At 49.3% G+C, this 22,015-nt stretch overlaps 1 protein-coding gene across 2 annotated transcripts; it reads right to left on the reverse strand.

Moving 5' to 3' along the window:
- Nucleotides 1-158: 158 nt before the first annotated feature.
- On the reverse strand, nucleotides 159-14,575 carry STX1B (syntaxin 1B). Of its 2 annotated transcripts, XM_006871921.1 has the most exons (11): nucleotides 14,546-14,575; nucleotides 9,265-9,273; nucleotides 5,765-5,839; nucleotides 5,472-5,571; nucleotides 5,307-5,381; nucleotides 2,877-2,950; nucleotides 2,420-2,528; nucleotides 2,161-2,234; nucleotides 698-835; nucleotides 501-611; nucleotides 159-239 (listed from the first exon to the last, which is right to left on the reverse strand). In XM_006871921.1, exons 1-11 carry the CDS (start codon nucleotides 14,573-14,575, stop codon nucleotides 159-161), a joined length of 876 nt encoding a protein of 291 aa, XP_006871983.1. The 2 variants fall into 2 exon arrangements, with proteins under 2 accessions (XP_006871983.1, XP_006871982.1); XM_006871920.1 differs by lacking the exon at nucleotides 9,265-9,273.
- Nucleotides 14,576-22,015: the final 7,440 nt, after the last annotated feature.

Consider the following 22,015-nt stretch of genomic DNA (forward strand, 5'->3'; position numbering starts at 1 on the left):
GGGGGAGGACCAGGAACTCCAAGGTCTGACGTGGGGGTGGGGCTGCCTGGGTCTGTCTTGGGGGTGAGCCTGGAGCAGGAAATGGAGTAAAAGGGACAATGGGGGTATTGCTCCCAATGTGGTGGGGGAGGGGTCTGGGAGAGATGGGGGTGTGGGGTCTACAAGCCCAGCGTCCCCCCAATGGACGACGCCAAGACCACCCCCAGCACCACACAGCAAATGATGATCATGATTTTCTTCTGCAGGCCGGAAAAGAGGTGGGGGAAAAGCAGAGCCAGAGAGAGAGACACACAGAGAGACAGACAGACAGATGGGGAGAAAAGATAAGGGAGGAGGGTGTGAGGAAGAAGAGGGAAGAGAAAAGAGAAATAGGAAGAGGTCAGAGCCAGAGATATGGCCTCCACTTGATGTCATCACTCACCTCTAAGCCCAGGCCCAGGCCCGCCCACTCTGCTCCCAACCCCCTACCAGCCCCCATTTGGCTGCCCACCCAGGCTCACCCTCCGGGCCTTGCTCTGATATTTCACAGCTTTCTTGGTGTCCGACACAGCTCGCTCCACGTAGTCCACAGAATGTTCCACATTGTACTCAATACGATCAATCATCTCACCCTGCAGACACAGGAGATGTCCCATGGGGAGGGGCAGGGCCTGGGCTGGAAGAGAGACTCCCAGGGTGGGACCGTGGGGACCGGTACCTGGCTTTCCACTAGCATGGCCATGTCCACAAACATGTCGTGCAGCTCGCGAATGCTGGTTTCCAGTTTGATAATCTCGTTGTGCCGCGTCTCAATCTCATTCAGCGCCTGCTTTGTCATCTGCGAGTCCATTTTGATCTGCGGCAACAGGAAGGGGAAAGAGCTACAGATCAACCAACCCTTTGCCCCTGCCCCGCATGAGAGCTTGGATTCTGCAACCAAAGTGACTGGGTTTACATGTGGCTTCATTTCCTAGCTGTGACCATGGGCAAGTCATTGAACCTTTCTGGACCCTGGTTTCCCCACCTAAAGAACATGAACAACAAGAACACCCACCTCACAGGATTGTTTTGAAATTGAAATGAGTTCATATATGGACACTGATTAGAATAGCGCCTGGCACACAAGCGCTGTAGAGAAGTTTGTTAGATGACAAGAAATGATACTTGTCCTGAGGTTCTAGCCTACCACCTTGTCTCAGGCTCCTGTGACCCCACGGAAGAGAGAGAGAGGAAGGGATCAGGTTCCCTTCCTGGCATCTCACAAACACTTCAAGGCCCCATCTTAGGGGGCCTCACATTGTAATGTTGGCTTCCTATTATAGGATGGTGGGCCAGCTGACAAGGGTGAGCGCTTATGCATCCAAGAGTGTCTCCTTGGATCTACTCACCAACTTGCCCTCCATTCTTAGACAGGCAAAACTGTCTGGGGTCTCCAGGCTAACTAGCCCCCAATCAGTGTGCTCAAAGCTGGTTCAGCAAAGATCACTTAAATAGCAATTTACTGTCAACAGTTAGACAATCACAGTACATATTTTAAACTTCGTCTAGAACCTTTCATCAGAGCCCTTTTGCCACCAGAAGCAAAACCAGACACATGACTGGGCAGGCCAGGGCAAAATTCCATCAAGCGAAACAAAAACTGTGGTTAGGGGAAAATCCATCCAATCACATATAAAATGGACCAGGGCAGAGCAGTGGACAAAGCTTCAGCAAAAATGAGAACTTAAGTGTTGAGTGTGTTGTTTTTTTTTAGGCAAATGAGTCACTTAGTGAAATCACTTGTCTCAGAAAGTGAGTATGTAATGCCTCTTACTACCAAAGATCTCTGACTCTGAAACTAGACAGTGTAGATTCAAATTGTGGCCCTGCTCCAAGTTCTAAGACCTTGGGCAAGTTATTTAACCTCTTTGGGGCACAGTTTCCCTCATCTGTGTAATGGGACTCCCTCATAGGGTTGTGGAGAGAATTCAGTAAGTTCGTACTTGTGAAATGCTTAGAACAATGCCACTGTCTGGCACACTGTGTGGAATGGTCTTCCTGCCTGCCCTGTCCCAGTGGAATTTCCCCAGCTTCCAGTCCAAGGCTGCCTGTTATTCCAGGGTGACCTTGAGTTCAACCTGGGTTTAAAGAGGAGGCAAGTGCTTCCCAAAATAGGCCCTATCCGCTACAGCGCAGGCTCACATCATCGGTGAAGATGGCCAGTTTCCCGCTCTCCAGCATGTCTTCCAGTTCTTCATTGGTCGTTGTCCTTCCGGCTGCCAGGAGAAAGGACTAGGCATTCAGGGGATTGGCCCAGCCTGGTACCCGAAGCAGTGGGATGGGGCAGGGACCGAGGAGCCCGCCCTCTTGCCAGGCCTTAAGTCAGGAACCCCTCGGTGGAGAACGGGCTGTGGGCTGGGAGAGAACCTGGGCAGGCCTGGGGAGTTTGGGGCACACGCACTGATCTCCAGCTGTCGCTGGATTCGGTCCTTGCAGCGGTCTCGGTACTTGGACTGGGTCGCATTATATTCGGTCATTACTTCCACGAACTTCCGGGAGAGTGTGGAGTGCTGCAGGTGGGCATGGTGGGGACAGACACATCTTGAAGTCAAGGGAGCAAGGAATGGAGGTGAGGAGGTAGGAGTGGGCGAAGATGGGATGCACCACCTTTCTGCCTTTTCTTAAGCTCGGGCTGAGATTCAACACCAGACACGTTCACAGCCCCTTAGCTGCGCCTCATTTCCAGACCCCCAAGACCCTCATCCTAAACCCAAACCAATAGGTAACCCAGCACAGGGGCCTAAGAAGTGGAGACCAGTACTCCTATCTCCCTAGCTCCGCCCCACACTGATAGCCCCAGCAAAGACCAGCTCAAGGAAGCGCAGGCTACACGCTCCTCCCTTGACTGCTCCTCCTACCTGGGTCTTGCGGATGCGCAGGTCCGCAGAGGAACGGTTCAGCCCTTCCTCCTGTTCAATGCTCTGTTCGATCGCTGTAAAAGAGAGGATGCAGGGACTGGCCCGAGACCCGGGACATAAGGGGACCCTGGACACCCCGAGACAGGCCCTAGGCCCATGAAGACATGGCATTCCTATGACAAGGGCGGGCAGTAGACGATCCAAGATGAGGGAGCCAGAGGACAGTGATTAAGGGGCAGACGTTTAAGGCGGTTCAGAGGGCAAGCCGGAAGGAAAAGATTGAGGTCCGTAGGTCACCAGGCAGAAGGGACTATTTATTCTGGTGGACGGATTGTATTTTGGAAAGTCCCATGACAACCAGTCCACTAGAAGGTTCGTGTGTGAGAGGGGGCTCTCTACTTCTTACAACCACTAGAAAAGGTGCAGGGATCCATCCTGGACTTTTTTTTTCTGGTGGAAGACAGGCACTTGCCAGTGGGTCAGGTTTGGGTAGCCACCCCGCCTTCGGAAAAGTCTACTTGAATAGATGGATGTTCCAACAGAGAAAATAGCCCTTCTCTGCCTGGCGCAGTGATGTCTGTCTAGGGTAATCCCACTTGTAAAGGATGCTCTGGAAAACGCCAAGATTAACTGGGAGTTGTGCTTCTGTATCATCACTCAGCTTTTCTTTGGAGGGAAGAAGGGGGGGGGGCTGTGGTAAGATCTACTAGGCTGGGAAATTGCATCAAGAATGAATCATGAATCACCAGGTGTTCTCAAGATTCACAGAGGCCATTCCTGAGAACATCACTTCTCTGTTCTGGGGGGGTGAGGGGGGAGGGCAGGAGCTGGATGGCACCATGACAAGGTGATTGCTCTGGCCCACCCCAGGACATACATCTGGGTGGGTCCCAATGTGCTGGGCCAGACCAGGGACCCACTGCCAGAATAGTAGTGGGGCCAAGTTCAAGTTTGGGTGGGAGAGGTCCTTATGTGTTTCATTGACTTGTGTGTGTTACAATAATCCTGGAAGTTCAGTGGCATCAGCCCATGTTTCAGACTAGAACCTGAGGCACTTACAGTAAAATCACTCACTCAAGGTCACACACAAAGCCTGAGCTCATGTCATCGTGTAGCTGAGGGGAACAGAATCTTTTTTATAGAGGTCTGTAGGGCCAACTTCTCCAAGGCATTGTCACTTTTCCTTGCTTTTGTCTTGGCCCATTCCAGAACCCAGAACCATGAGACCTTCAGGGTCTTAGAGGGAATATTCAAGATCAAAGCTGAGTGAGCCCACGGAATCACTGAGTCCAAAGGTTTATTAACTGTGTTCCATGGATTCTTGCTTCTCAGAAGGAATTTCAGGGACTCCTGCAGGGAGGTAGAACCCTGGACCTCCCAACCTCAGCCCAGCCAGAGCAGCCTAGCTTTTTATACATTTCATACTTATACATTAGGGTCCTTTGTAAGGTTTCATTTGAAAAAAAAAAATTTTGTTACTAAACAAAAAAAAGGCAGCTTTGAAATCACTTTAATTTTTCTTATTGTACTAATGAGAAAGGTGGAGGGTAGAGGATTTGTCCAGAGTGAGTTGATGCTTGAGATTGGACTTTGTCTAGATTTGAACTCAATGTGCTCTCCACTTAGAAAATGCTCCATTCCAGCACAGTCTCCAGAGGACAGAAGGCATTTGTTTTTACAAATCAGTATCAGAGGTCCACACGTGGTGTTCCTGGGTGTCCAAGAAGCCAGAGTTCATGTCCCTATCTCTCTGGACCAAGGTCAGCACTCTCAGGTTCAGAGCCTAACAATATGCCTGGGACACAGTAGGTGCCTGGAAAATGCTTTCTGATGCTGAATTACCATGAGCATATAAATCAGCATCAGGGTAACACTGCTAGTCCCCTGGCACCAGCAGACAAGGAGATTTCCAACCCACAATGCTTTGGGGGAGGATAGTTATTACCAGCACCCAAGTCCTTAAATTAGAGTGAATACATGAACATTTGGCAAGTCCCTCCTGAAAGCTTGCCAGCCCCTGATGTCAGCCACACAGTCCAATCTGTCCTGAGCTAAGGACACCAATTCAGAAGCATTTGCTGAGCCCACCTACTAGGTTCTTAGTGCTATGTCGGTACTATTCTGGGGAAACAAGGACTTAATAAAACCAAAGCCACTTGGAAGACATGATCTTTTTCTAATGGATGAATACTGGTTTCATTCTGATGGAACCAGCAGAGCTTGGGTCCTATCTGGACAGAACCCTGCTGCCCCCTGAAAGAATCTGGACCAAATTGGGGAAAGGAGGAAGCATGCTGGGATTTTATGCTTTCTCATTGCTTAGGAATGTGGTTCATAGAGGTTTATAGCTACTCCCTTATAGAAAGGACTTCTCTGTTCAATGGAGGGTAGAATGCTTTGGTTTCCTGGTCAGGGAATTGCATTCCTCACCTTTCAACTTGGACCGAACCTTATTGGCCGTCTTCTTGATGTCTGCAGTGAGGTCTTCCAGTTCCTGTTTGGTCTCTGAGGGTAGGGGAAGGGCAGGTCAGCAGCCTGATGGGACTCGACCCCTTCTTTCCCGACCCCACCAAGCAGCCAGCAGTAGGCACTCACTCTCATCTGGGTTGGGGGCAGCCAGGATGGCACTGTGCTGTTTTTTCACCTGTTCCACATCCTCCGACAACTTCTCAATGCAGCCCCGGATCTCTTCCACCTGGGGTAGGAAATTGGCTCTACCCAGTCAAGTCAGTGGGCCAGACGAGGGGACCCACGGGGCCTGGCTCAGGGAAATGGGCCAGGCCCAGAGAGGCATTGATGAAAGGTCAGCCAGGGAGCAGAAATGGTGTAGGGGACAGGAAGAAGGAAGCTATTGACCTGGATCTGGGCACACTGGGAAATTCAGTTACCTGTTCAAAGAACTCATCCATAAAGTGGTCCCGGTCCACATGTACCACCTCCTCTTCATCATCACTGTCTTTTGCCTAGAAAACCAAGAAAGGCTGAGTCCATGGGCAGGCCTATCCTGGTTCCCAAGGCTTGCACTGTAGCTCTCTGGCCCTCTCCTCACTGCGCAGACACAGAGTCTCCCAGCTCTAGGATCAGAAAAGGGGTCTTAGGAGAGGGCCTATGCAGGGCAAGGGCACCAACCAATCATAATGAACACTGGAGAGCTTGTGGGACAGGGTCCTGGAGGCCAGGGTAGCTGAGAGCCCAAAGGGCACCCTTTCTGAGTGCATGTGGCCCCAGAGGCAGAGTCACCCTAGGGAGATGGGTTGGGGCCGCTGTTAGTGATCAAGCAGCATGGAAGGATTTCAGTGTTTTAATAATCAGTTAAATGTCAGCCTGGACTGTATTATTGGCTGTAGACTCAGAGAAGGGGGTCTGGATTGGAGGTCCAGGGTCCTGAACCACTCCACAGCTCCCCTTTTCTTCTCCTCCGGCCTCTATTCAATTAGCCATGTCCCCTGTGCAAGGTCACCGGCAGGCACCAAGTAGTCAGGCCCAGGGAGGGCTGGAGGAGAAACACAGGCAGCACCCCGACCCCCCCTCACTCCCTGTGTCTTCCTCCCCACCCCCTCTCAGCTGCTCTGCCCCTCTCCAGACTTCTCTTCCAAAAATTCACTCCCTTTCATCCAGCCCCTTCCAACTTCACACCCACCTACCCTCACTGGCTTGGATTTCCCAGTTGCAACCTGCAGCTGCTCAGCACTCCACCCCCGGGGATCAGAGACAAAGGGATTTACCCACCCACACAGCCACCACCACCACCGCCACCGCCAGACAGTCCGGTGACATAGACAGAAGGGCTGACATGCAGGCACACAGAAATAGGCCCACCTACACCCACACGAGATACAATGACATGCTGACATCCACCCTCACACAGACCCACAGCAAAGCCACGCGCTGACACGTGTGGACTCACAGACGTTCACCCACACCCTAGAGATGTTCTGGAGGGCCCTGGCCTGTTTCCCTCACCTTGCTGAGCCTCAGGTCTGCAATTCACTCATGCTGAGACATGTAAGTTTCCCAAGACTCCACACTCCAGCTCCAGATTCTTGTCTGCTTGGGACTGAGGTCTGAGGGCCAAACCTCAGCCCATCAAGCTTAATTATATCCTAAAGCTCTAATCAGTCCCAATGGAAATTTAGACAGAGTTCACCCTGATTTCCAGAAAGAACCGAACCAGAACTCAGACAAAATGTAAATGACAGAGCCTGCAAGTAGGCGGCATGGGGAAGTCCCAGTTGGAATCCGCAGGGAAGAGCACACACAGAACCTTGATAGGGTCCAGGCAGGTCCAAGACAACACCTGATGAAACCCAGACAGGAGAAAACTGAGCTCAGACAGCTCAGATTGAGCCTAGACAGGGCCAGATGGGACCTCAATGGAATCTAGAAGCCACGGGAACTCAGCATCAGCAGAGCCCACGCAGTTTAGCAGAGACCTCCAGCTAGCCATTCCTGAGGGTACCAGCTTTCCACCCAAGCAAGCCGTGCCCAGAAAAACCCCAGGGATTCTCCCCACATTTCATTTCCCAGCCACCCCAGAGGTCTGTGTGGAAAGAGTATTCCTGTCTCTACCCAGAGCTGCCCCAAAAGGAGGAGCGAGTCTTAGAGATGCTAATGGGACTTCTGATTTCTCCAGCCTCAACCTGACTCAAGACCACTCTAGACAGACCTTGACCCTGAGAGTCTCTAGGATGCTGGGCTCACTGTTGAGGACCCCTGGCCTTCCATGCTGCTCTCCACCTTCTCTGTCCTCGAAAGAGCCAGCAGCTCTGGAGGTCTCCTTTCCCTAGAGCCAAAAGCCCTGCACCTTCTCTGACTTCCAACACTTGGCCAGCTCTCAGCCCAGACTCTGCAGGTCAGCAGACATGCTTTCAGCCTCTTCCTCTTTCCCTTTTCCTTACTGACTTTAGAAAGTTCTTCTGTCTCTCGTGTTGTTCACAGAGCCAGCGCTCTTAGATTCTGCCCTGGGATATCCTGGGATACATGTTTACTTGCCTGTAAGAGAGGAAGAATGGGAGAGGGCTCACGTATGATTTATTTGGCATGATAATTACAAAGAGAATGAATAATGCTTTACTAGTGTCTGTGGAGTTGCGGGTTAACACTCTGGACTGCAAGGTCAGTTTGAACAACTAGGTTGGTGGTCCAAGTTCACTAGCCACTCCTCAGAAACCCTATACAGGGTCACCGTCAGTCGGAAATGACTCAACGGCATTTCACAACAACAAGTGTCTACCAAGAGTCCTGGTGTGGTGCTGGACTGCAAAGTCAGTTTGAGCTGCAAGGTCAACAGTTCAAACTCACCAGTCACTCTTCGGAAACCCTATACAGGTCCACTATGAGTCGGAACCAACTCGACGCCACTTAATAACAATAACTACCCCTTCTAAGGCTTGAACCAGGTAGCCCTCCTCCTAGTGACTCTGCCATCAGCTTTTAGGTGGACCCCTGCTAAGGCCCAATCAGAGTGGGGTTCTGTGCCCTGGAAACCTAGCACGATATTTTTACGTCAGTCCTACATTCTTGTCATCTCATTCAGTCGTCATTAAAACTCTATGTGGATTGCTGGTCAACACGTTGAAAATTACGGAGCTGTTTACACAGCATTTTACAATGTGCTGGGCACTGCTCTACACACTCGAATTCTAAATCGAATTCTTACAACAGCACCTCGAGGTAAGCATCATTCTAACCCCCTTTTGTAGATGGGGAAACTGAGGCAAAAAGGGGCTGGGTAATGTCTCAGTTCAGCTGCTAGGAAGACCTCTGCATTTGCAGACTGACAATCACGCTGTCTACTCCAACTGGCGCATGGTGGTCAAGAGATGGCAAGGAAGCCAGGCCTAACACTGCCAGAGAGACTAAGTGGCCCTCCCACCCCCATATTCCAGACAGGTTGCCTGGTCTGCCTAAGGCTTCATAGTGAATAAGGTCAGAGATGGGACTGAACCCATCACGGTCTGGTGCTAAATCTCAGGTTGTTCCTCTCCCACATCCTGCTATTCCCACCTGTGCCCAGAGAGCCAGCTCCACTGTGTCCTCAGTGTCACTGAACTCCCATGTCCAGGACGGAAAATCAGTAAGAGGGGCCCATGTCTATCTGCTGAAGGGCTGTGGGAAGAGCTCAGTCGAGCCGCAGCTTGACATTCTGTGTGACGCTAGGCCCATCTCTGGCTCCCAGTTCCCTCACATGTGCAATGGGCAGGCTGGTATGTGTGTTCTTCCAGGGACCCCCTTGCTATGAGCTATACATGGGGGGGTGTGTGTATAATAAACACAGCCTCCATTTCTGGAGGAAGTTCAACCAGCCTAAAAGGGTCAGACTGTGGACAAACGAGAGAACCTAGGAAGCAGATCGGTCTGAACCACAAGGTCAGCAGTTTGAATCCACCAGCTGCTTCTTGGAAACCCTATACAGGGTTGCTATGAGTCGGAACCGTCTTTACAGCACTTAACAACAACAACAACAACAATAAGGAAGCAGATGGACTTGTGGTGTGGTGTTGTAGGATATGCATTAGACTGCAAACCACAAGGTCAGCAGTTCAAACCCACCAGCTGCTCCTCAGAAATCCTGTACAGGGTTGCTATGAATCAGAATCAACTCAACAGTACTTAACAACAACAACAACAACAACAAGGAACAGATAGTCAAAGGTGCCCTAATCCAGTTTCTGCTGTTGTTACAGATGGGCAATCCAAGCCTCGGTTTCCTCACATACAAAATGAAGATCATCATTTATATACATCTAACACATCTGAGAGTAAAGCAGGAGAAAGATGAGGCTTTCTGTTCTGGTAAAGATTTGCTCAGAAATGCTACACAGGGTCTCCATGATTTAGAATGGACCAGACGACACTTAACCATAGCAACCACCACACAGCTATACTAATTCCAGGGGTCAGGCCCTCTTAGCACACTTTGCTTTTCTCCTTTAATCCTTACGCCCACACCATGAGATAGCTACTGTTCTTGTTCCCATTTGCCAGATAAGGAAGCTGAGACATTAAGGAACTTGCCCAAGATCACATAGTTGATGGGGTGGCGCTTTCTCTCTCTTCACTGCTCACAGAGTTTTGAAGGGCTAAGAAGAATAAATGAGACTGTGTAGAGGTCCTGGGTACCTTCTGGAACCCCGCTGGAAAAAAGTAAATAAACCACTGCCATCAAGTCGATTCTGACTCATGGCACCCTATCTAGGGGTTTCCAAGACTGTAAATCTTTATGGGCATCATTCTTCCTTAGAGTGGCTGGTGGATTTGAACTGCTGACCTTGGAAATGGCCTCTTCAGGTCCCCTCAGAGTCCAAGTCTTCCAAATCAGAGACATCAACGGCCTAGTGTGTGTGTTAGTGGGGACAAAACATAGACAGACACAGAAATGGAAGGAGGAGAGGGATGAGTGAGCCAGCAAGTCAATGACCACAGAGACAGATGGTAAGATGGTGACACAGGCAGATGGTGACCAAAACAGAGGTGGAAAGAGATTGGAACTGGGAGACAGAAAAGTCTTTGAGTGTGTGTGTGTACATGCATTCACACGTGCTTCTCAGGGGCCAAGCATCCTTTGCTCTAGAGGCAGTAGCCTCACACAGCAACCCCCCCAGCCCCACCCCCAAGCTCTGTCCATCTGTCTCCCTGGCCTGGGCTCCTCCTCCTTCCCTGTCATCGTCAGTCCTCCATTCCCACCTCGTTCCTCCATCTTCCCTGCCTTAGCCCCCTCCTCCCGCTGCTCTACTGAGTCATTCATTCATCTAACAAATATGTCTGATTTGTGCCAAATTCTTGTCTGGGCACTGGGCAAGATAGGCAAGAAGGCCCTGCCTCCAGGGAGCTGACATTCTAGTGTGGAGAGACAAATAGTGAAAAATCAACAAGATCATTTCAGATTGGGCTGAATAGTAGGAGGAAGATAAACAGGGAGATGGGGTAGAGAGAAATGAGTATCAGGGGAGGCTTCTTTATACAGGGTGGTCAGAGTCTTTCTGGTGAAGTGATATTTGCGTTGAGTCCTGAAGGAACCAAACCATGCCACAAATGTAAGAGGAAGAGCCAAGGCAGAGGGACAGTAGCTCAGGGAGACGGAACAGTGTTTGAGACCGAAGGAACCGTGTTCTGGACAGAGAGAACATTAAAAGCAAGACCCTGAACGTAGGGTGTTTGAATGGCAGAAAGAAGTCCAGTGTAGCTAGAGGATATAAGTCATCACTCAGGGTTCCTTGGGTCCCACTTTTTCCTGCTGTTACTTCAAATGCCTACTGGACCTGCCCATCCTTGCACACAGGTGCTCAGGCAATGCGATTCTCATGCATTCTCAAACCTCCAGCCTCACCTTGTCTCCATTTTAGCTTCCTTTCTCCTCTCTTCCCAGCCTCCCCATTTCTCCTGCCTTCCACTCCACGGCTACCTCCCACAGCATATCTCCTCATTGTTTTCTCTTGCCAACCTTCCTCTCTACCCATTTGATCCCCGGTTTTGCCTCTGGAGTCCCATCCCTAGTCTCACTCCTTGCACTCCTGAACCACCCCCTATTCCATTTATTAGCACTCTACAGGAACCTCTACATCCAGCCCAGCACCTCCTCAATCCCAACCATAAATGCTTGGTGAACTGGAGACAGAAAACTTCACTTCATCCCCAGCTGTGCCATGAACAACGAAGTGACCTTGGGTGAGTCAGTTTACCTCTCTGGCCCTCCAATGACTCTAAAATCCTTTGGGAGTCATATCTTGCCCATTTTAGGGGCTGATATGAGATTCAACAGAAAGAAAAAGGCCAGCTGTGGAATAACAAACGCTCAGAAAGCATGGCTGTCCACCTCTTCCAGGCACTACACACATGTTACCTAAATTTAATCCTCAGGACAACCCTGCAAAATAGGAATTATAATGACTAGCAACTCACAGATCAAGAAACAGAGGACCAAGGTCACACAGGAAGTAAGTAGCAAAGTTGGAATTTGAATCCAGACAGGCTGCACTCTCGATGGTTATATGATAAACAGACCTGAGAAACCATTGGGAACTCGAAGGTACTAATGGAAAGGCAGCCAGGTTCCCTAGGGGGACCCCCCCTGCCACCAATGGCCCCTTCGCTCCTCCCAGCATCTTCCAGACCCTCTTCCTAAGGCTCCCACGCTCAGCCCAGTCTCCACCTACCAGACTCGCTGCTCTCAACTCCGGTGGGGAGACCCTCCCACTCCTTGCATCTGGCAGCTTCTTCCCGCCTCCTCCCAAATCTCCAATTTTTCTGAGCTGTGACTAACACCAAACCTATCAGCATCCACCCAGCCCCCAGCAACCTCCAGCCGACATGACTGCTCTGCTCAGGTCGGGGCACCCTGACCTACTCAGAAAAGGACTTCCTGTCCCCTGCCTCCCTCTCATCCTCTGCCTTATCCCTTTTTGCCTCCCTCTTCCTCTAATTATACCACAATTCCATCACCACCTCACACAAACTGACTTTCCATTTCTGTTTTTTCAAGTCATGGAATAGTCTTGGCAGCAGGGGATCTGGGTTCAAATCTAGATTCCTCACTTGTATGACCTTGGGCAAGTTATTTAACAGTTCTCCCCACTATAGAGGGAGATAGTCCTGATACCTCATCAAGAGTTTGGTAAGCATCTAATGAGATCATGGATGGCAACCTGTTTCGAAAATTGCACCTGGAGGGAAGAGGAATGACAAGCATCACTACTGAAGCTGGTCTGCTTGGGTTTGAATCCCACCTTTTACTAGCCTGTGTGACCTTGATTGTTCCTTCATCTTACAGGGTCTCGGTTTTCTTTTCTATGAAATGGGGATATGCTACATTTAAAAATAGTCCAAGTGGCATATTTTATGTTATATAGACTGAACCACAGTATTTTTGCTTTAGTTTTAGTTTTTGTTTTTGATTTGTGACTGAGGACACCCCATATATAAGTGAGATTTCTTGGCTGTCATCTTTGTTTCTTCCATGGTACTGCTGGTTGGCTTTGAACTGCCAACCTCTTAGCTGCCAAGCAGAGAGCAAACTGTTTGAGCCATCAAGGGATTTTAACAATTTTTTTTTTTTTTAATTAAAAAAAGCGGCGGGGTGTGGGTGTGTGTGGGGGTGGAGCGGGGGAGATATGCTAGAGCCAACTTCACAGAGTAAGGATCCAAATAAGTGAATATGTGAAACACTCAAAACCATGTCTGGCACATGCGTATTGGTTATTATTATTAATTATTATTATTATTACTGTCATTGTTTCCTGAGGCCTGAAAGTATGTTCGGTAAGAGCTTAATGAAAAAATGAGCCTTCAAAATTCCCTCCCTTAATCACCAGCTCCGCCTTTCTTCCTGTCTGTCTCACAGGAGTCCCTTGTTTCCAAGCCCCTTCCCCTTGTCTTTCTGTAATCTGTTATCCACCCCCAAATTCAGGGGGGCAATTCAAAGACAGAGCTTTTTAACCTCAGGGCCAAGATCTGTTTCAAAGATCAGAAAAGCTGAGACACTTGGCAACTTGGCAAATGGGAAACTCTGGAATTCTGTCTGTCCTCTCACCCCCAGTCACTTGTTTGACAACCTTAGGCCAAGTCCCTTACCATTCACCTCCACACCTCAGTTTCCTCATCTTTCAAATGGGGTAATAACCCCTGGGGTAACAACCAACACCCTTCTAGTAAAGACCCAGTGCATCAGGATACATTGGCTGAGACTAGTATTTTTATTAATATAAACACCACAGGCTCCCAGCACACACCAGACTATCAGCTCTGCCTCTCCAGGCCCCATTCATCTCTCCAAATCCTCCAGCATCCTTTCCAACCAAGAAACCATTCTCATCACCCCATGACTCCGGTCCCTCCAAACACTAGGCTCTACTGCAGACACCAGGGCCACCCTCCTGCCGTCACTCAGACACAACTAACTGCCTGGTCAGACTCTTGGAGACAGGCCTCTTGGGGCCTGCAGACCTGGGGCCCATATCCATCTCTCCCTTGCTTCAACTGTTCAAGATGCCCCAGTTCCCCCCCAGCAGAGCACAACCCTTGTCACACAACCCAATTCCACGGCCATGCGTGTGCTGTCTTCTCCTGCACTCTTCTACACCCCCACCTCCCACCTCTAGAGTCATCTCATCTTAAACCCTGGTGGTCCAGCTGAGGCCACCTCTCTCCTCCCTGTCTCTTTGGGGGACACATACACTCTCAAGGGTGTGTGCAGGCACACACACACACTTCATTCACTGCCAGTGTTCGGCATCTTGGTCCCAACCTGTGTCCTTCCTCACAGCATTCCCCAAATCTAGGTCCTGCTAGACTCTGCCTGGCCCAGTAACCTCCCCATCCTTCTAATTTGGCAAATCTGCTCCCGGGATGTCGGCACCTCCAGTCTGCGCCTGACATTCACTCTCCCCCACCAGCCTCATTAGACCCCAGCGCCGTCCTAGGAATATAGGGTGTCTCAGCCCCTGACACTTCTCCTGCCCCCTGTGTCTCAATGGCCTATAACCCCTTGCAGTCACTGTCCCTAAAATGCAGGTTCACTACAGACATCAGGTGCTCTAGATGTTGGGGGGCCTTGACCATCAACCTCCAGTCTCATCATTCGCCCCCACATCCCAGCGCCTCCCCCACTCCATCCCCATGCGCTTCCCAAATATTGGGGTCCCGCCCCCCATTTTTCTCCACCCCAAGCTCACACTCCGCAGCTCCTGAGTCCGATCCTTCATCCTGCGACGGCTCCTCCTCCTCCTCGTCCTCTTGCCTCTGCTGTTGCTCCCTGCCTCCTGTCTGAGTGCTGGGGGCCGGGGTCTAGGGGCGCCGGGGGGCACCGGAGTCGCAGGAGGGGGCCCGCAGACGGGGGCGGGGCCGGGGGCGGTGGACCGAGAGCAGGGCAGGGGCAGGGGCCTGGGCCGGACTCGGCTCTGCCGTGGCTGCGGTGGCGATGCGGCTGCGGCACAGGGTTGGATGGAGGGATGCGGGAGCCGAGGCGTGGGGGAGGGGGGTGGAGGGAGGGAAGGAGGAAGGGAGGGAGGGGGGAGCCGGGAGGGGGCGGGGAGCAGGGGGCATGCGCAGCGCCGGGGGCTGGGGGCGCCTGGGGGTTGTAGTCCGGGGGAGGGGTACGCACTGGGAGAAGGGCTGGAAAGCCTGGAGTGGGGTGGAGAAGGGCAGAGCCAGAGAAGTAGAGATGCGGAGAGAAACCGAGGGGAAGATGCAGTGGGAGACACGGAGATGCTGGAGGAGTGGGAGTGAGGGGTAAGGGAAGGAATGAGCGGAATAACCTGGGGAGAGGTGCTGTGATCCCGGCACACCAAGAGATGTAGATAGTATATTTTGTGCCGGTGTGTATCTGTGTGAGTCTGCGCACGACCACCTCTCTGTGTGAGTCCCTCTTTGGACACTAGAAATGGCAAGACTGACCCTCTGCATGGCTTTTGTGATGCAGAAAACCAGTCAAGCTCTAGCTAACAAGGACCAGGGGCTTGGTTTGCACCGCCTTATGCACTCTAAATGTGAACATCTCCCCCGCAGTGGCTGGACCTAGAAGTCTGCTTGTCTACCTCCAGTCACAGAGTGTTCACCACCTACCAAGAGCTCCTGGCTCATCTTTAGTTGACTCTGTTCAAAGAGAAACTCTGTTCATATTGGCAGGGAAAATCCACTACACATGAGGGTCCATGTTACCTTGCACCCTCTCTACTCACGCCTAGCTCTCAGGTCCGAATTCCCCATCTTAACGTCTTATCAACTCCTTCATCCCTGCAACGGGGTTTTGCCCCATGGTCCTTGACCCTGCTTTTGCCAAGTGCCCTGTAACCTCCTTGATGCCAAATTCATCCACCACTTGTCAGGTCAAATCTCCCATGACTTTTAGTGGCATTTGACCCTAATGACCTCTCTCTTCTTGAAAACTTCTCCTTCTTGACTCTCTCCCACACTCTCATCCCCACACTTCCCCCAGTCTCTGGATCTTGTTTCCCAACCTCTTTCCAGGATCCCCTCCTTCCTCCCACAACCCCATCCACATCAAGGTTTCCTGGACCCCATCCCAGGTTGGTTCTCTTCTTACCCTGTCGGCTCACTGGTTCAGCTTCAGTCCTCCAGTGACCATCTATACCTGCAAAACAGATCCCTTTCCTCAAAGACAAAATGTGCTATGTGCCGATGCACTGAGCTGTATAGTAAGAATACAGATAAGAGATACTGTCATGAGTTGTTGTTGTTGTTGTTAAGTGCCATCGAGTCGGTTCCGACCCATAGCAACCCTGTACAGTGTTTCCGAGACTGTAAATCTTTACGGGAGCAGAAAGCCTCATCTTTCTCCTGCGGAGCAGCTGGTAGTTTCGAACTGCTGAGCTTAAGGGTCACAGCCTGATTTGTAACCACTACGCTATCAGAGCTCCTTCCGTGATTATAATGAGCAAGGCAGGGCTTTGATATTGGAACCTTGAAGAGTATTTTGGCTTTGACCTCACTCAATCTATTCCTTATTGTGCTCACTATAGGTGCTGGCGTCTCCATCAATGCAGTCATTAACATCAGCCAGAAAACTGTCCTCAACTCCCTCTCTGGTCATAAAACTACTACTCTGTTCTGAGCATCTTTGTGTCCCTGATGCTGTGGTAAGTAGCTCCCATATTCTTCCCACTTCACAGCAGTAGCTATAGCTGTTATCCCAATGTACAGATAAGGAAACTGAGACTTAGCTTTCATCTTATGATTGCAAAGTGCATTCTTACACCCACATGCTAGAGCCCCACAACTCCAAAATCCAGAGCTGTCTCCTGGGTCCTCTCCATCTGCACTACCTCAGGTTAATCTAGGACTTCATTGATTTCCATCTGGACCATCAGAACAGCCTCCTCTCTGGTCTCCAGACTTGCAGCCCTTGTCTTTTATGTTTATCTTTCTCTCCACCAGTGTGAGTGTCCCCAAAACAAATCCGCTGATGTCAGTCCTCTGCACCCAACACCTCCATTGCCCCTATGTATTCCTTTTACTTAAGACCTCATCGTATGACACTCAAAAAGCCTGCTCTGGTATTTGAGTCCCATCCCCATCACCTCATCTCTCCTACCACCTCCCTCCCTGCACCATGGACTCCAAGCCTTAACCACACCAAGGAATTACGGACTCAAACAACCGCCAGGGTTGTACTGTGCCATTTTCTCTGCCCGGAATACCACTTCACCACTTCTTTGATAGTCACACTTCTTACCTTTCACTGCCCAGTTCAAGCTCCTACTAGCTGTCCAGGCAGACAACCTCACTACATAGGAGCTGTGTCTGTTTCCCTGCTAGGCTGGGCTGGACCTGACTTGTGTCTGCTTCTCTTCAGCAATCAACACAAGTCCAGGCAAAGTCGGTGTTCACTCAAAATCTGAGCAAATGAGTGGCATCTTCCCTCACATTCTTACCCAAGCATAAAGACAAAGACCATAAATTCCTTCAAGATTGGGATTTTGTCCATTTTGTTCATGGCCATCTCTCCAGTGCCTGACACTTGGCACATAGTAGGTGCTCAGTAAATAAATGATAAGTGAGTGAGAGGTATCCAACTCAAAGCTGGCTGTAGCTCTAAAGATGGACACAGGCACACATGATGAGATGTTGATAATCCCTCTGGTTGCACAGATTCTGAACTCGTCACATCCATGATTGCTTCAGAGGTTTCCAGTAACCCTCGGAGGTGCCTGAGCAGCCTTCCTAAAGCTGCCGCTCAGGACACGCCCCTGGCTCCCATAGCTCAGGTACAGGCCTGACTTCCTAACTCGGCTTTCCACTTTCCCTCATGCCACCTCCTCTTCTCTACTCGGATTCCAGGCCTGTCTTTTTGCTCCTTGCCTTGCTTCATGTTGTTCCTGGCTTCTGGAACACTCTTCTCACTCCTATTCCCAAGCCTAAATCCTACTCTTCTTTCAAAGTTGCTGGAGACTTTACTAACCGTTCTAAAGCTGAAGGAAAAGACTTCTAAACACACAGATAACCAGGCTGCTCCCCTGGAAACTGGGATTCAATAAATATGAGCTGGGACCCAGGAATCTGGGTTTTCAGCAATTTTCTCGAGTAATTCTTATTTTCAATCAAGAAAGAGTCCTGGTGTGGTGCTGTGGGTTAATGCACTGGACTGCAAGGTCAATGGTTCAAGCTCACCAGCCGTTCCTCAGAAAAACCCTACACAGGGTAGCTATGAGTTGTAACTCACTCAATGGCACTCAACAACAACAATGGGAACCTTAGTATAATAGGCTAGACTAGGTTTTATTGTGTTACAAACATCCTCGACTCTCAAGAGATTTTGTACAACAAAGGTTTTCACTGTGCTTACTTCCCACTGTATCTGTTCTTCAAGGAAGACCTAGTACTTCAGAGACATTTACACAAAGTCTATGAACCTGCTGAGATATAAACCTCTCTATATACATATGGTGGTGGTGGTTATGTGCCGTGGAGTCAGTTCCGACTCATAGCGACCCTGTACAGGGTTTCCAAGGCTGTAAATCTTTACGGGAGCAGAAAGCCTCATCTTTCTCCTGTGGAACAGCTGGTAGTTTCGAACTGCTGACCTTGAGGTTCTCAACCCAATTCGTAACCACTACGCTACCAGAGCTCCTTCTATACACGTATAGACCTCTCTATATACGTATAGGGAGTCCTGGTGTGGCACTGCGGGTTAATGCACCAGACTGCAAAGCCATTTGAACTGCAAGGTCGGTGGCTCAAGCTCACCAGCTGCTCCTCGGAAGCCCTGTATAGGGTCGTTATGGGTCGGAACTGACTGGACGGCACTTAATGATGACAACAACAACAATATACATATAAGGAGTCCTGGTGTGGTGCTGTGGACTAATGTGTCAGACTGCAAAGTCGTTTGAACTGCAAGGTCAGTGGTTCAAGCTCACCAGCTGCTCCTTGGAAACCTTATATAGGGTTGCTATGGGTTGGAATCGACTCAACAGCACTTCACAACAACAACAACAATATATGTATATGGAGTCCTAGTGTGGTACTTTTGGATAAGCTCTGGACTGCTAACCACAAAGTTGGAATTTTAAACCTACTAGCCACTCCCTGGGAACCCTATACAGGGTTGCTATGAGTCAGAACCAACTCCATGGTAATTAACACAAACAAACATGCATACATCTGGAGTCCTGGTGAGGTGCTGTAGGAAGCACTGGACTGCTAACAGTAAAATCGGAAGTTCAAACCCCTCAACTGCTCCTCAGAAATCCTATACAAGGCCGTTATGAGTAGGAACCAACTCCATGGCACTTAACATAATCCTGCTGAGATCTAAATTCCTCATGTTTGAGGACCATCTTCCACTTATCTCTGCTGTGCTCACGAACAAAAGAGTGAATACTCATTTAACCTAACCACTCATTAACCAATAAATATTTATTCAGGCTTTACTCTGGGGTTAGAGAAACCGTGGAGAACAAAACAAACATCAACTCTGTCTTTATGGAAACAGTTACCTAACTTTTTTTAGCCTCAGTTTCCAAATCTGTAAAATGGACTGTAATACCCGGTCCTCATGCATGGTATGAGGATTTGATGAGAAAATGCGCACGGAAGCCTGAAAAGCTCAATTTCAGCAGACATGAGGGAGCTCTGTTATTCTGTGTCTGCCTCTTCTGCTCCTCCACCTCCCACACCCAGTTTCCAGGTTTTATTCATTAGGCCCTGGGAGTTGGTCATACATCTCTCGCCTCACTATTTCCACTCTCCATTTAGACCTGGGGTGGGGAACTTCCTACTCACAGACGGTATAACGCCCTTGAAATCATTTGGTCTGGCCTTGCCAAGGCAACCACAGTTCCAGTCATCACATTGTTGTTGTTAAGTGCCATCGAGTGGCTGGTGAGTTTGTTTGCAGTTCAAATCAACCTTGCCGTCTAGAGCTTTACCCCACAGCATCACACCAGGACTCACATAGTTGTTGTTGTTAAGTGCCATCGAATTGGTTCTGACTCATAGTGACCCTGTATAGGGTTTCCGAGGAGCAGCTGGTGGGTTTTTAACCTCTGACCTGTGTGTGGTTCACAGTCTAGTGCTTGATCCTACAGCACCACACCAGGAGTCCACGACTCACATTGTTATTGTTGTTATTAAATGCCGTAGAGTTGTTTCTGACTCATAGCGACCCTGTGCAGGGTTTCCAAGGAGCAGCTGGTGAGCTTGAACCATTGACCTTGTGGGTTCAAACCGACCTTGCAGTCCAGCGCATTGGTCTGCAGCGCCACACCAGGGCACCAGGACTCCAAGACTCAGATTTTGTTGTTGTTAAGTACTGGCAAGTCGGTTCTGACTCATCGTGACCCTGTATAGGGTTTCCAAGGAGCGACACACATTGTTGTTGTTAACTGAGTTAATTAAATGTTCTACCAAATGTAGCAGACTAATTTTTAAGTTGATCATTTTGTGTGGTCTATGACTGATGTTATAACTTTTAGCAGAAAAAGATTCTCCACCCCTCATTTAGACCACTATGAATCTATAAAGTGAATATGATACCAAGACTTTCATCATAATAATGATAATTATTCGCTGTGAGTCACCCCCAACTCATGCAACATGTGTGTCAGATTAGAACTATATCCCACAGGATTGTCAATGACTGAATTTTCAGAATAGATGGCCAGGACTTTCTGTTTTTGAAGTGGGTAGGGAAGGGATGTACACAAAAACATTCAGGCATATGTAATAATTTAAACAACCAAAGGACACATTCTACAAGCCTGCCTCCTGGCCGCCAGCACTCAGTCCCTCTCTTTCCATGAGTCCAGAGTCCTCAGCTGCTCTCTCTCTCCATGTCCTTATCTCTGCCTCCATCTCTGGTGTTGCTGCTTCTCTGGATAGGGTTCTACATTCCGCTCCTGCTTTTCTCCCTTGATGGTCCTAGAGTCCTCTGTTTCTGAAATGTAAGATTAACTACTCCCCTGTTTTTGTTACAAAACTTCTCCCTTTACAGTTGTGACTCCTTTTGAGGCTCCTCTGAGTGAACTCAAACCTCCAACCTTGACTTAGCAGCCGAGCACACTGACCACCTGCACTAATCACAGCCTTCAGGAATAATGTTGCTGTTGTTGTTAAGAGCCATTGAGTCGGTTTTAACTCATAGCAGTCCTGTACAGGGTTTCCAAGGAGTGACTAGTAGGTTTGAACAACTTACCTGGGATTTGCAGTCCAGTGCCTCACCAGGACTCCAATAATAATGATTGTTGTTGTTAAGTGCTGCTGAGTCGGTTTTGACTCATTGCAACCCTATCTGGGATTTCTGAGGAACAACTGGTGGGTTTGAACCACCAACCTTATGGTTAGCAGTCCAGTGCTTATTCTACAGTGCCACACCTGCAATAATTCTTGAACCCTGCTGTGGTACTGTAGGATAAGCATTGGACTGGTAACCCCAAGATCGACACTTCAAGCCCACCAGCTACCCTCGGAAATCCTATACAGGGTAGCTATGAGTCGGAGCTGACTCCATGGCACTTAACAATAACAACAGAATAATTAGTTGCAGTAATATATGAGGGTAAGTCAAACAGTATTACTACTAAGGCTCGAGTCCATACATTGTTGTTGTTTGTTGTTAGGTGCTATAGAGTTGTTTTGACTCATAGCGACCCTGCATAGGGTTTCTAAGACTTTCCATCTTCCTGGGAGCAGAAAGCCTTATCTTTCTTCTGCAGAGTGGTTGGCAGGCTCAAACTGAGAGCCTGGTAGTTCACAGTCCAGTGTTTATTGTATGGTTTATTCCAAATAAAATGTGCGTAAGTGTGTCTCTGTGGTCAGTGGATGGCTGCAGACAAGTTCTCTCAGGAATATATTTGTCTTAGTCTCTTTAAGGTGTCTTTGAAAAAAAAAAAAAAAAAAGAGGTCCAATCAAAATAGTGGCTTCTGAGAATATCTGCTGTACGAGTTCAATTAAAGGGAGAGAGGTCAGCTCAGAAGGTTATAGTGACTGTTTTTTGGTAATCCAAAAGGATAATTTTGATAGATTTCCTTTTCTTTTTAAACTTTTTATTGTGAATTGAGTGATGTTGTTGTTGTCAGGTGCCATCGAGTCAGACCGACTCATAGAGACCCCATACACAGCAGAACGAAACAACGTCCGATCCTGGGCCAACCTCACTACCGCTGCCACACTTGAGTCCATCAAT

The sequence above is a fragment of the Chrysochloris asiatica genome, unplaced genomic scaffold (genome assembly GCF_000296735.1).
Source record: "Chrysochloris asiatica unplaced genomic scaffold, ChrAsi1.0 scaffold00178, whole genome shotgun sequence".
In the NCBI taxonomy this organism is placed as follows: Eukaryota; Metazoa; Chordata; class Mammalia; order Afrosoricida; family Chrysochloridae; genus Chrysochloris; species Chrysochloris asiatica.

Excerpts from the sequence above, each read along its gene's own strand:
- STX1B (XM_006871921.1), bottom strand. The coding sequence starts at position 14,575 with ATGAAGGATCGGACTCAGGAGCTGCGGAGT. Across the intron at positions 2,951-5,306 it reads GGTTCGGTCCAAGTTGAAAG|CGATCGAACAGAGCATTGAA; the intron begins GTGAGGAATGCA and ends TCTCTTTTACAG. Across the intron at positions 612-697 it reads CCATGCTAGTGGAAAGCCAG|GGTGAGATGATTGATCGTAT; the intron begins GTACCGGTCCCC and ends CTGTGTCTGCAG.